This window comes from Pongo pygmaeus, chromosome 4 (assembly GCF_028885625.2).
Source record: "Pongo pygmaeus isolate AG05252 chromosome 4, NHGRI_mPonPyg2-v2.0_pri, whole genome shotgun sequence".
In the NCBI taxonomy this organism is placed as follows: domain Eukaryota; kingdom Metazoa; phylum Chordata; class Mammalia; order Primates; family Hominidae; genus Pongo; species Pongo pygmaeus.
The window spans coordinates 74737203-74752152 of NC_072377.2; the positions used below are offsets into that span (position 1 = coordinate 74737203).

Sequence of the window (14950 nt, forward strand, 5' to 3'; positions counted from 1 at the left end):
ATAGCTTAACCAAAAGCACTACTTCTTAGAAGTAATGTGATTCAGTGTGTCAGTTCTCAGCAAGATAGGGGTTAAGGTGGGATGGGGGTCAGACAGTTTCATGCGTGCAGGGTAGCTATTTCCCTAAGTGGTGGCTCTAAATTTTCTTTGCTGTTAAGTAAGTTACTTAACTTTGCTGTTTATCTTTCTCTTTTTTTCAGTATATGGGAGTCCACATTTATGTAAGAAATGAAACTATAAAATGTATAAATAATTTGCAAATCAGAATTGCTGTCGAAAGTTTTTCTATAATGAAAGATATTTTCATACTCTCAAAAATATAGAGGAAAGGGGCCAAAATTATAGTACCAGTCACAATCTTTTGATGAGGACGAAATGAATCAGGTAGCTATGACTGAAATTTTTTCCAGTGGTCTTCCTTTTTTAATCCACTGCCGATAATATTCCTAACTCTCTGTCTTAAAAGAAGAGTGAAATGTGACTTAGCATTCATAAAGTATTTATAAGCCCCAAATTGTCTCCCCTAAGCCTACTTTCAGCTCCAACTTCTGGTTCGTTTTCTTCAAGAGAGAAACATTGTCTAATAAATAGCTCACAACTATGGCTGAGTATTCTTGAAGGAAATATATAACTTGGTTTCTTTTTGTTAGCCAGGCGGTAGATTCTACAACCAGATCTGAAGCTATATTTTTCTAGATTTATGCTATTAGAGTGTTAAAAAATCTAGTAAAAATTTCTAATTTCTAATTATTTGTAATTATTAGCAAAAAAAATTTTTTTTTTTTGAGACAGGGTCTCACTCTGTTGCCCAGGCTGGAGTGCAGGGGGGTGATCATGGGTCACTGCAACCTTGACCTCCCGGGCTCAAGTGATTCTCCCACGTTAGCCCCCCAAGTAGCGGGAATACAGGCGTGCGCCACCATGCCTGGCTAATTTTTTATTTTTTGTAGAGCTGGGGTCTCCCTATGTTATGCTAGCTGGTCTCAAACTCCTGGGCTCAGCAATCCTGCTGCCTCTGCCTCTGAATGTGCTGGAATTATAGGTGTGAGCCACCACACCCAACCATTCCTAGGCATTTCTGAGTAACAGTTCCCCCTCTGGAAAGCCTGCCTCAATTATAAAAATATTAGTTGCTTCATACACTGAAGAAAAATATAATCCAGTCATAATTACAGATTACAACGTTATGATCTTTGGCCCATATCTTCACTAAGTCTTCAAGCTGATACGGATTATTTGGATGTATGAAATGGTTCTTAGTTTGTGAATGTATTAACCTGGCCAAGGCAGATGTGTTACTCTTATTGCTATTTCTGTTAAAATATTATCATTTGTTTATTTTGTTTTGCTTTTTTTAATAGGTAATTTTAATATTTATGTTTCAATCCTACAGAGAGTTAAAAAAAATCATTCTAGTGTTTATGCTGGGAAGATTACAATTAATAAAAATAAGTTTATGTTCTTTACTCCTTTAAGGTCAAGTAGACAAGTATGCACTTGCACTTACTGTAAAGTAGAAAAACAACTATTACAGAGAGAATTTTATTTAAAAAGAGTTAACTTGTAAGATTTTTAGGCTGGGTAAGGTGGCTTATACCGTTAATCCCAGCTCTTTGGGAGGCTGATGTGAGAGGATCACTTGAGCCCAAGAATTGTTTGAGACCAGCCTGGGCAACATGGCAAAAACCCATCTCTACAAAAAATACAAAAAAATTAGTTGGGTATGGTGGTGCATGCCTATAGTCCCAGTTATTCAACAGGCTGAGGCTGGAGGATTGCTTGAGCTGAGATTATACCACTGCACTCCAGCCTGGGTGACAAAGTGAGACCTGGTCTCAAAAAAATTTTTTTTTTTTTAGTTTTAAAGATTATAAATTTATGAATATGTTGTTTCCAGAGTAGTTCAGTTATTTGGGGGAATAGATGGGAGAAAATGTGATTATATTTGCATGATTTCTTTTTTTTCAGGTAACAGACTGGGTTGACCCATCATTTGATGATTTTCTAGAGTGTAGAGACGTCTCTACTATTACTGCCACATCATTAGGTGTGAATAACTCAAGTCATAGAAGAAAAAATGGGCCTTCTACATTAGAAAGCAGCAGATTTCCAGCGAGAAAAAGAGGAAATCTATCTTCCTTAGAACAGATTTATGGTTTAGAAAATTCAAAAGAATATCTGTCTGAAAATGAACCATGGGTGGATAAATATAAACCAGAAACTCAGGTACTGAAAAGCATGCAGACATCTACATAATTTAATTTCAGGGTGCACAAGGGTGGATGGGAAGCAGAGGGATGTACATTTTCAGATTTTTTACTCATAAGAATCTCTAAGTGTTAGAAAAAGTTCTGGATTTTTTTATTTTCCAAGGCTCAGATTTTTCTCAATAGTTATTCTAAAATTGTATGATTAGTTGTCTTAGATTTAATTTAATCCCAACACAGAATTGATCTTTTTAAAAATTTTTGTACTAAATGTAATACTCCTCTCTACTGTCTTCTCAAAATGTATTTCTGAATTTTAAAAAATGTTGTAACTGCAAACTTGCCAAAATTATCATACAGAGGTATCAACTTAAGAATATAATTTTTCCATAAGTATAAAAATTCAAGTATAATCAAAAGGATCATTATATTATATAGATTGTTACTGATTTGCTACTTCTTTTCGTTAATAATGCTTAGGTTCATATGTGCTGATGTACCAAAAAATCTTCAGTTAAGAGGTTTTGTTTTAAATTTGAAATTTTTGTTGTAGCATGAACTTGCTGTGCATAAAAAGAAAATTGAAGAAGTTGAAACCTGGTTAAAAGCTCAAGTCTTAGAAAGGCAACCAAAACAGGTAACTAAGAAATGTGTTTTTAAATATTTAACATCAAATATTTTTCTGACTTACAGTGTGTTGTTAGAAGTTAAAGTTTTATGATGATTTTGCTCAAAGTAAGTCTAGATCTCCTCCAGTAGAAAGCTCCCAAGTGGGGCATGGTGACTCATGCCTGTAATCCCAGCACTTTGGGAGGCCAAGGCAGGAGGATCACTTGAGCCCAGGAGTTCGAGAGCAGCCTGGGCAACATAGGGAGACTGTCTCTACAGCTAATTAGCTGGGCATTGTGGTGCATGCCTCTGGTCTCAGCTACTTGGGAGGCTGAGGTGGGAGGATCGCCTGAGCCCAGGAGGTGGAAGCTGCAGTGAGCTGTGATCACACTAGTACACTCTAGCCTGGGCAACAGAGCAATACCAAAAACCGTAAAAAGCAAAACAAAACAAAAAGCGAAAAAGAAAGCTTCCTGACTTTACTACTTCCAACTTGACTAAAAGACTCAGAGACTTTGAGTTTTCCCCTTTATTTGTAACTCTTTTTCTTTATGTCTTATTGTTAGCATAAAGAATCAGTAAACCAATTAGGATGCTAGTGTATTTAGCACATCAAATTATCTGAGGCTGAGGAAAGCAGGCAAATTACATGTTAGTTTCTCTACTAAATATAGCCAAAAACAGTCATTATTTATTTTGGACTGGTATTTTTTGTTTCACTTCCTTACTGCACAATTACCTTGAACCCCCAAGGTAGAATATTCTCTCCTTCCATCAGTCTCCCTTTTTAAATGTTTTTATTTTGAGATTTTTCAAGCATAAAAGAAAATAGAATAATAAAAAATATATATAGAATATACTCATTGTTTCCCCCTTAAGTATTTTAAAGTAAAATATAAACATTGTGACATTTCAGTTAGACTTTTAGATACTTCAGTATGTCTCTGTGTTTTTTTAAAAAAAATGATTTTCCTAATTAATTATGCATACCATTATTCTCTCTAACAAAGTTAACCAGGATGCCCTAATGCTGTCTAATGATCAATTCATATTCACGTTTCTGCATTTGTCCCCAAAATGTCTTTTGTAGCTAGTTTGTTTCAAACAGGATAGGCTCACACGTTGCATTTGGTTGTTATATATCTTAGGCCTTTTTTTTTCCCCTGAATCTAATAATAGTTTACTAACCCTTTCTTTTCTCCAAGGCACTGACTTATGAAGGAGACCAGGCTGGTTGACTTGTAGAAGTCTCACACTGGATTTGTTAGGTTGTTTCCTCCTAATGATGATTAACTTGTTCTTCTATCCTGCATTTCCTGTAACCTGAAATTTTGAATCATGGGCTTGATTAGACTCAAGTTGAACATTTTTGCAAGAATAAAGGTCATGTTGTATGTTGTATAGGGTGTCAAATTGGAAAGTATTTGTGGTTCTCCTTCTGTCTTAAGTTTGGTCACTAGATCAAAGAGATGAAAGTCAAAAATCTTCATTGTAGAGTAACTTTCCCTCACAACTGGCACATAATCCATGGGGAGATACTGTGGCAGCATGTGAGTGCCCAGTTCTCCATCAGTCGTCCACCTAAGTGCTGTAACTTCAGTTTTTCAATCCTTGCCTGAATCACTTATTTTATTAGAGTTGTACAGTAGTGACTTTCTTATAGTTCTGTTATTTCTACAGTTATTACTGGCATTTTTCTACAAAGAAAAGTTTGCCATTACTAGCTAGGGTTGTTTAGTTACCTTGAAATACATTTCCAACTAGAAAGGCAGGATAAGTTTTGTATCTTTTCCTTTTTTAAAAAATAGACTTATTTTTGGAGCAGTTTTAGGTTCACAGCCAAATTGGGTAGAAGGTACAGAGATGTACCTCATATGCCCTGCCCCCATACATGCATAGCCTTCTCCCATTACTAACCTTCCCTCACCAGGGTAGTACATTTGTTAAAATTGATGAACCTACGTTGTCACATCACTAACACCCAGAGTCCATTGTTTACATTAGGTATTTCCTTTAGTTTTCAGCCTTGAGATGAAGGAGTTGGTGTTTTAGTCGCTTTGATGGTAACAGATCCTTCTCTTTTTTTTTTTTTTTTTGAGAGAGTCTTGCTTTGTCGCACAGGCTGGAATGCAGTGGCATGATCTTGGCTCACTGCAACCTCTGCCTCCTGGGTTCAAGCGATTCTCCTACCTCAGCCTCCCGAGTAGCTGGAATTACAGGCATGTGCCACCACACCCAGCTAATTTTTGTATTTTTAATAGAGACAGGGTTTCACCGTGTTGGCCAGGCTGGTCTTGAACTCCTGACCTCAGGTGATTTACCCGCCTCGGCTTCCCTAAGTGCTGGGATTGCAGGTGTGAGTCATCACACCCAGCCAATCCTTTTCTCTTGAACCAAGCTCCTTTCTTTCTGGCCTGTGGATCTAAACCTTTTGGTTTAGGGCTAAGATCATGAATTCAAGATGGATTTTCAGTGTCAGCATTGGTATTCCTCTGATGTTTCATAGAAATCTCGTCTCTCGTCTCTGAATACAGATTTTTGGGCAGTCTATCTGACACACCTCTTACATCCAAGCTTTTTCTCATTGATTTGTTTTTGGTCAGCTTAGCTAATAGTTTTTATTTTTCAGTGTCCATTGTGTTTTCTCACTTAGCAATACTCTGTCAGTATAAACATTATCACGTCATAAACCTACATTGGTGTTACTATTATTAGTCTACCAGTTGGATAAACTTAGGTATATATGTACATATATATATATATATATAGGTATTGGGAAAAGTATTTATGGTTTCAAAAGTTTCCCCCTAAGGAGTTGGACTTTAATCATATACTCTATTTATTTGTTTATTTAATTTTTTAGAGACAGGGTCTTGCTAGAGACGGTTGCCTACGCTGGGTTGCAGAGGTGCTGTCATAGCTCACTGCAGCCTTGAACTCCTGGGCTCAAGCAGTCCTCCCACCTCAGCTTCCTCAGTAGCTGGGGACTGCAAGCGTGTGCCACCACATCTGGCTAATTTAAAAAAAAAATTTTTGTAGAGATGGGATCTTATGGTGTTGCCCACGCTGGTCTTGAATTCCTGACCTCAAGTAGACCTCCCACATTGGCATCCCACAGTGTCAGAATTAATAGGCATGAGCCACACCATGCCTGGCCCAAATCACTTACCCTTTATTTTACAGAAGTTTCAGTGATGTCAGTAATTAGAAAATGTTTCTATTCAAAAAAGGTGGTAAGATCTAGATTTATCAATGGGCAAACTAAATTTACTTTTCAAAATTTATTTTAAATACAATATACCAAATATTTGGAGAGTTTAATTTTTCAGGACAGCTTCTTTCCTTCAAAATTCAGTAAAACTCTGTTACAGTGTAGACAAATGGGATTAACAAAATTCTTCACATTATGATGTCCTGATAAGAAACTACCTCCTAGTTCTCTTACTGGAAGGGAAACTTGCTATGTAGCTATACCCAGTCTGTCAGAAAACAGGCACTTAAGTATATTATTACATGAGAAAAATGTATAATACCTGTGCATAGGCTTCTTTTTCTTTGTAAAGAAGTGATCTGTCTGGTATTATAGTTCTCATTATTCAAGGTAGTTACGTTCTGTAAAGTTGCTGAATTAGCAAATACTGAACCATTATTTCTAAGAAAAACACTAAATTAGGTTTTTGCAAACCTCTGGTAACAACATTTTTGTCAACCCATCAATATATAGCCTTGTTTTATATGTGTTTTTATTTAAAGTTATTTAATGTTCAGTCATGCTTCAATTAATAATGGGGATACATTCTGGGAAATGTGTCATTAGGTGACTTCATTGTTGTGAGAATATCATAGAGTGTACTTACATAAACCTCCACCTAGGCTATATGGTATAGCCTCTTGCTCCTATGCTACAAACTTGTATAGCTTGTTACTGTATTGAATACTGTAGGCAATTATAACACAGTGGGAACTATATGTGTAAATAAACATACCTAAAGCATACCGTTAAAAAGTATAGTAAAAAGGCCGGGCTTGGTGGCTCAGGCCTATAATCCCAGCACTTTGGGAGGTCGAGATGGGTGGATTACCTGACGTCAGGAATTCGAGACCAGCCTGGCCAACATGGTGAAACCCCATCTCTACTAAAAATGCAAAAATTAGCCAGGCATGGTGGTGTGTGCCTGTAGTCCCAGCTATACGGGAGGCACAAGAATCACTTGAAACTGGGTGGCAGAAGTTGCAGTGAGCTGAGATAGTGCCACTGCGCCCCTGCCTGGGCAACAGAACAGAGACTTTGTCTCAAAAAAAAAAAGTTTGATAAAAACATGGTTATAAAAGATAAAAAAGTGCTATTATACATTTATATAGGGAACTTACCATGAACGGAGCTTGGACTGGACGATGGTTAAGTCAGTAAGTGTGAGTGGTTGGTGACAGTCTAAGGACATTACTGTGCACTATTGTAGACTTTTATAAACATTGTACACTTAGGCTACAATAAACTTAAAAAGTTTTTTATTTAATAAATTAACCTTCACTTACTGGAACTTTTTGTAAAGGCCATGTGAGGACTTTCTGTAGCTTTTTTACTTTATAAACTTTTAGATTCTTTGATAATAACACTTAGCTTAAAACACAAATAAATGGTACGGCTGTGCAAAAATATTTTGTCTTTATATCTTTATAAACTTCTTTTCTATTAATTTAAAAAAAATTTTAAGCTTCTTTTAAAATTAGAAATGAAGACACAAACACACCTATTAGCCTAGGTCTACACAGGATTAGGATCATTAATAGCACTGTCTTCCACCTCTACATCTTGTCCACTGGAAGGTCTTCAGAGGCAACAACACGTAAGGAGCTGTCATCTCTTATGACAACAGTGCCTTCTTCTGCAGTACCTCCTGAAGGACTTGCCTGAGGCTGTTTTATAGTTAAATTTTTTTTTTTTTTTTTGACAGAGTTTCACTCTTGTTGCCCAGGCTGGAGTGCAGTGGCGCGATTTTGGCTCACTGCAACCTCTGCCTCCCAGGTTCAAGCGATTTTCTTGCCTCAGCCTTCTGAGTAGCTGGGATTACAGGAGTGCACCACCACGCCCGGGTAGTTCTTGTATTTTTAGTAGAGATGAGGTTTCTCCATGTTGGCCAGGCTGGTCTTGAACTCCTGACTTCAGATGATCTGCCTGCTTCGGCCTCCCAAAGTGCTGGGATTATAGGCGTGAGCCACCGTGCCCGGCCAACTTTTTTTTTTTTAAGAACAAGTAGATTCTAATAATAAAGATGGGCACTGTAAATACATAAACTAGTAAGATAGTTGTTTATTATAATTATCAAGCATTATGTGTTACACATAATGAGATATACGTGTTACACTTTTATACAGCACAGTAGGTGTGTGTACACCAGCATTACCACAAACGTGAGTGATGTTTTGCATTATTGTTACTAGGAATTTTTCAGCTCCATTATAATTTTATGAGACTGTTGTTTATATGTGGTTCATCATTGACTGAAAGTTGATTATCTGGCACATGACTGTATATTGTTGATCAATATAATTTGAACTCATGGTGAATAGCACTATAACTCATGCGCTATGGAGCATGAGTTATAGCAGAGCAGGCTCTCTTTGTCCAAGTACATAGGTTCTTATTAAAGGAAAACAAACAAGAATTATAGCCTACCATTGTATGTAGGAAATCTTTTGATATTTCTGTAGCTTTAAATTTTTTTTTTTTAAATCAAATTTACAGTATGCGGGAATGTTACTGGGATCCACAACCTCTAGTTTCTTGTTAGAGTCCTATCTCTGGTAAATATGTTTCTTTTTTTTCCTTTTTTTTTTTTTGAGACAAGATCTCACTCTAATGTGCAGGATGGAGTGCAGTGGCACAATCTTGGCTCATTGCAGCCTCCACCTTCCAGGCTCAAGTGATTCTTCCACCTCAGCCTCCTGACCAACTGGGACTATAGGCGCACACCACCATGCCCAGCTAATTTTTTGTATTTTTTTTGTAGAGACAGGGTTTTGCCATGTTGACCAGGCTGGTCTCAAACTCCTGGGCTCAAGGAATCTGCCTGCCTCAGCCTCCCAAAATGCTGGGATTTCAGGTGTGAGCCGCCATGCGCTTCCCAAATATGTGTCTTAATATGCATTTCTTAAAGAATCTAATAACCAAACTGAGGTCTTTCCGTAAGAATATTTTATTTGTATAACAGTAACTTATATCATCCAATGAGATGTCTGTATTAAGAATAAATTTTGCTGGGAGCAGTGGCTCACACCTGTAATCCCAGCACTTTGGGAGGCCATGGCGGGCAAATCACGAGGTCAGGAGATCGAGACCATCCTGGCTAACACGGTGAAGCCCTGTCTCTACTAAAAATACAAAAAAATTAGCCGGGCGTGGTGGCGGGCGCCTGTAGTCCCAGCTACTCGGGTGGCTGAGGCAGGAGAATGGCATGAACCCAGGAGGCGGAGCTTGCAGTGAGCCAAGATTGCACCACTGCACTCTAGCCTGGGTGAAAGAGCAAGACTCCGTCTCAAAAAAGAAAAAAGAATAAATTTTATGAGTTCAGGTAACCTCTAAAAATCTTTGTTTCAGACATCACCTCCCTAATTTAGCCAAAGTTTAGTATTTGGCTACTAAATGGTCCTTGGAAGGGACATAATGCAAAAATTGAGAAATTATCAGAAGCGGAATTTAGAGTTGAAGAATTAAGATTCTCTTATTTCCATATTTGCAGATGTTTTTGTATGGAAAAGGGGGGAAAAAGGCAATTTTAAAAAAAGAAAAAAATAAAGCTGGTTTATTCCAGCAAGCATTATTATGAAACTTAATGTGCTTATATGAGACAGTCAGCAAATATTTATAGAAGTAAATAAATAATATTTAGAATGAAGAGTCAGAAATAATATTCTAGCATTCCAATGATTTTGGTTTTTAATTAATATTTGTATTTGATTTTAGGGTGGATCTATTTTATTAATAACAGGTCCTCCTGGATGTGGAAAGACAACGACCATAAAAATACTATCAAAGGAGCATGGTATTCAAGTACAAGAGTGGATTAATCCAGTTTTACCAGACTTCCAAAAAGATGATTTCAAGGGGATGTTTAATACTGGTAAGATTTGCTGTGAAGGTAGTGGAAGTAGCGGGGAAAACCTGTGCTTAAGGGAGCTTTCAGATAAAGTTCTATGAGTGCATTTTTTCCCATCCTTCTCGCTTTCAGAGGGATGGAATTTCACAGGCCAGGTGCGATGGCTCTCACATGGGAGGCTGAGGCAGGAGGATTGCTTCAGGCCAGGAGTTAAAGACCAGGCTGGGCAACATACAAAGACCCTGTCTACAAAAATAAAAAAATTAGCTAGGTATAGTGTTGTGCACCTGTAGTTCTAACTACTCAAGGGCTGAGGTGTGAGGGTCACTTGAGCCCATGAGTTCAAGGTTGCAGTGATCTATAGTGGTGCCATCGTGCTCCAGCCTGGGCAACAGAATGAGACACTGTCTCAAAAAATAAATAAATAAAAGTTATTTCAGGAGAAGGAAAGAAAGCATGTGTCCAATGGAAGAGAATGGAATTTTTTGAAGATTAAGTCTTAACTGTTTTGTTAACATATTCTTCTGTTTGCATTATTTATCTACTTTTTTTCTAAGATCTGGCTAGGAGGTTAGACAGTATTAACTAAGATATTTTATTTGTTAAATCAAGCCTTAAGATGTGTTAAAAAGAACTTGCCCCTCAACAAGATAGCTTAGATCAGTAAGTACCTGTTAGAACAATATCAAATGAAAGCAAAAGGCAAAGATGAAAGCAAAAGGCAAAGGTTAGACAGTATTAACTAAGATATTTTATTTGTTAAATCAAGCCTTAAGATGTGTTAAAAAGAACTTGCCCCTCAACAAGATAGCTTAGATCAGTAAGTACCTGTTAGAACAATATCAAATGAAAGCAAAAGGCAAAGATGTCTTTGGAATTTGGAAGGAGGCCTTAAGATAACGATTTAAAAATTGATAATAGTAACAATTTTATTTATTTATTTTTATTTTTTTTGAGACAGAGTCTCACTCTTGTCGCCCAGGCTGGAGTACAACCTCTGCCTCCCAGACTCAAGTTATTCTCATGCCTCAGCCTCCTGAGTAGCTGGGATTAGAGGCATGTGCCACCACACCCAGCTAGTTTTTGTATTTTTAGTAGAGATGGGGTTTTGCTATGTTAGCCAGGCTGGTCTTGAACTCCTGGCCTCAAGTGATCCACCTGCCTCTGCCTCCCAAAGTGCTGGGATTATAGGCGTGAGCTACCATGTGTGGCAATAGTACCAATTTAAAGATGTAATACGTTATAAGTTCATGCATATGCTTATGTACCTTAGCACTATCATTTTTATCTTTCATAGTTTTTCATATTGCAACTCTAGGTGGTGAAACTAGGGATAGCCAAATCTCCTAGGCCATTTTGAAGGGAAAAGGGTTCTGTAGAAGGATAATTTTAATGTGGAGTTTCCTCAAAATCCCTTCTCTGGACTCTTCTTTAATGCACTCCCTTGTGCTACTAGTATTCCATCCTGCTGGGGCTTTTACTGTTTTCTTTTCTTTATTATTATTATTACTATTATTATTATTATTTTTTGAGATGGAGTCTTGCTCTGTCACCCAGGCTGGAGTGCAGTGGTTTGTCTCACTGCAAGCTCCACCTCCTGGGTTCAAGCGATTCTCCTGACTCAGCCTCCCAAGTAGCTGGGATTACAGGCGCCCACCACCATGCCCAGCTTATTTTTGTATTTTTTAGTAGAGATGGGGTTTCACCATGTTGGTCAGGTTGTTTTCGAACCCCTGACCTCAGGTGATCCAACCACCTCAGCCTCCAAAAGTGCTGGGATTACAGGCGTGAGCCACCACGCCTGGCCCATTATTATTATTTTTTTAAGAGACAAAGTCTCACTGTATTGTCTAGAATGAACTTCTTAAGCGTTTAAGGGATTCTCATGACCCAACCTCTGGAGTAGCTGGGACTACAGACGTGTGTTCCTGCATCTGGCTTTTACTGCTTTCTAAATAGTGGCATTACTTTTGACAGTCTGATAAGCTTTAACTTAAACAGTCTTCAATATGAAACATGCCTTCAGAGAGCTTCCCTCATTCTCAAGTTCACTAATCAGTTATTCTGTTTTTGTTGTTAAACCTTTATCACTCCAGCCTGACCAACATGGAGAAACCCTGTCTCTACTAAAAATTCAATAATTAGCCAGGTGTGGTGGTGCGTTCCTGTAATCCCAGCTACTCAGGAGGCTGAGGCAGGAGAATCGCTTGAACCTGGGAGGTGGAGGTTGCAGTGAGCCAAGATTACGCCACTGCGCTCCAGCCTGGGCGACAGAGCGAGATTCTGTCTCAGAACAAACAAACATCAAACCCTTATCACTGAAGGTAATTCATTTATAGGCTTGAACTCATTTAGAGATTCTTCATTGGGTAGGCCACAGTCATAAATATTTTTACCAATTATATGAATGTTAAACTGACAGCTGTGTTCTTAGGTCAGTTAACTCCATATTACACAGGGTCTCACTCTGTCACCCAGGCTGGAGTGCAGTGACACAATCTTGGCTCACTGCAACCTCCACCTCCTGGGCTCAAGCTATTACCCCCACCCCCTGCCTCAACCCTGCAAGTAGCCAGAACTACAGGCACAAGCCTCCACACCTGGCTAATTTTTGTATTTTTTTGTAGAGACCGGGTTTCACCATGTTGCCCAGGCTGCTCTTGAATTCCTGAGGTCAAGCGATCCACCCACCTCGGCCTCCCAAAGTGCTGGGATTACAGGCGTGAGCCACTGCGCCTGGCTACATGTTGACTCTTGTCTTTTGAAGGGAATATCCTACTTTAAATTTAAATGATTTTTCCTAATTAGGAAACAGTCTACAGTATTGTGAGATGCATCAAGTATGTGTGTGTGTACATACAGATGTATAATATCAATGTATATAATTTGTTGAAAATAAAAGTGGTTATGTGTTTCCTTTCAGAATCAAGCTTCCATATGTTTCCCTATCAGTCTCAGATAGCAGTTTTCAAAGAGTTTCTACTAAGAGCGACAAAGTATAACAAGTTACAAATGCTTGGAGATGATCTGAGAACTGATAAGAAGATAATTCTGGTTGAAGTAAGGACAACTTTCAAAATCTTTTTTTTTTTTTTGAGACGGAGTCTTGCTGTGTCACTGTCACCCAGGCTGGAGTGCAGTGGCGCGATCTCAGCTCACTGAAAGCTCCGCCTCCCAGGTTCACACCATTCTCCTGCCTCAGCCTCCCAAGTAGCTGGGACTACAGGCGCCCGCCACCACGCCTGGCTAATTTTTTGTATTTTTTAGTAGAGATGGGTTTCACTGTGTTAGCCAGGATGGTCTTCATCTCCTGACCTCATGATATGCCCGCCATGGCCTCCCAAAGTGCTGGGATTACAGGCGTGAGCCACCATGCCTGGCCTAAAATCTTTTTTTTTGAGACAGAGTCTCGCTTTAACCCCTAGGCTGGAGTGCAGTGGTGTAGTCTTGGCTCACTGCCACCTCCGCCTCCTGGGTTGAAACAATTCTCATGCCTCAGCCTCCCCCGAGTAGTGGGGATTACCGGAACCTGCCACCATGCTGGCCTAATTTTTGTATATTTAGTAGAGATGGAGTTTTGCCACGTTGGCCAGGCTGGTCTTAAACTCCTGACCTCAAGGTAATCCGCCCGCCTTGGCCTCCCAAGTGCTAAGATTACACATGTGAGCCACCACACCCAGCCAACTTTTAAAATTTTGCTGTAGCTATTGACTAAACAATTGTGAGATGTATCTTACATGATAACGTTAACTGTCTCTGTAGTAGTGATATTGGTAAAATACGAAACAAAGACTTTGTAATAGTAGAAACCTAAAGTCTCTTTTAGTAAACTTGAATGGAATAGCTGTAGGATAGGGAATGTTATAAATTTTAATGGTTTAAGTATAGAAAAACAAAAGAAAAGTTTGGAAAATTACTTCCTAGTGAAAATACTGTAACTGGAAAGCAACCCAAAGAAATTTGGTCTAAAAATTGGGATCCCCATTGATGTATATTACTGTTTCAGATATCATCTATTTCATGTTTCCTTTCACTTCTATGAAAGTTCTGTTTAAAATACATTGAATAAATATATTTTTGCCTATCTCAATAAATATAAATTTGAAAAATAAATTTGCAATGGAATAAAACTATACTATTATTTATTTTTTGTTTTCAATAGGATTTACCTAACCAGTTTTATCGGGATTCTCATACTTTACATGAAGTTCTAAGGTAGGTTTCAGTGAAGTATTCTAAAACTCCAAATTAAATGAGAAGTGGCTTAAATTGCAACATTGCTGTATTTTGTTATTTTAGGAAGTATGTGAGGATTGGTCGATGTCCTCTTATATTTATAATCTCGGACAGTCTCAGTGGAGATAATAATCAAAGGTTATTGTTTCCCAAAGAAATTCAGGAAGAGTGTTCTATCTCAAATATTAGGTAAGAAAGAAATTTCTGCTTATAAAGGTCACATACATATTATGTTTTTAAATTAATCATTTAACTGCTGTCTTTCTTTATAAAACTTTTAGTTTCAACCCTGTGGCACCAACAATTATGATGAAATTTCTTAATCGAATAGTGACTATAGAAGCTAACAAGGTAAGTCTCTGATTAATTAAACCTTACTTGATAACTGTAGAAAGCCTAGCTTAAATAGTATTGTGTAAACTGAAGGAGTATTATTTTAATTTTTTAGAATTAAAACATCTTATTATACTCATAAGGCATGTCATTTTAGCAAATGTAGGAAATACTGATTTTAAAAATCTTTAACATTTTTCTACTATTAAACTTTCACTTTCACATTGAGGTAAATTTTTCCTTTGCTTGGTTTACTGTTCTAAATTGTGTCTGTCATCAAGAAAATGTTTTCTGGCATGTAGGTATGGTAGTTATCAACAATTCAACTCTTCCTGTTGTCACTTTTTTATTTTCGCATTCTTTTTAATTGTGGTGAAAAACATGTATCATAAAATTTATCATCTTAACCATTTTCAAATATACACTTCAGTATTGTAAAGTCTATTTACATTCATATACAGCTGTTGT

The 14950-nt window shown here is 37.8% G+C and overlaps 1 protein-coding gene across 12 annotated transcripts in view; it reads left to right on the forward strand.

Annotated features, from left to right (window-relative positions):
- The window catches only part of RAD17 (RAD17 checkpoint clamp loader component), a 45680-nt gene that overhangs the window by 2824 nt on the left and 27906 nt on the right, over positions 1 to 14950 (forward strand). For 11 of the 12 annotated variants that reach the window (XM_054489859.1, XM_054489860.1, XM_054489863.1 and 8 more), the window contains 7 exons: positions 1969 to 2226; positions 2761 to 2844; positions 9781 to 9937; positions 12837 to 12973; positions 14076 to 14128; positions 14213 to 14338; positions 14431 to 14500. In XM_054489859.1, coding sequence (XP_054345834.1) covers positions 1969 to 2226; positions 2761 to 2844; positions 9781 to 9937; positions 12837 to 12973; positions 14076 to 14128; positions 14213 to 14338; positions 14431 to 14500 — 885 coding nt within the window. Of the gene's footprint in view, positions 1 to 200; positions 385 to 1968; positions 2227 to 2760; positions 2845 to 9780; positions 9938 to 12836; positions 12974 to 14075; positions 14129 to 14212; positions 14339 to 14430; positions 14501 to 14950 lie in introns of all 12 variants that reach the window. The other variant, XM_063664888.1, reaches the window with a different exon arrangement.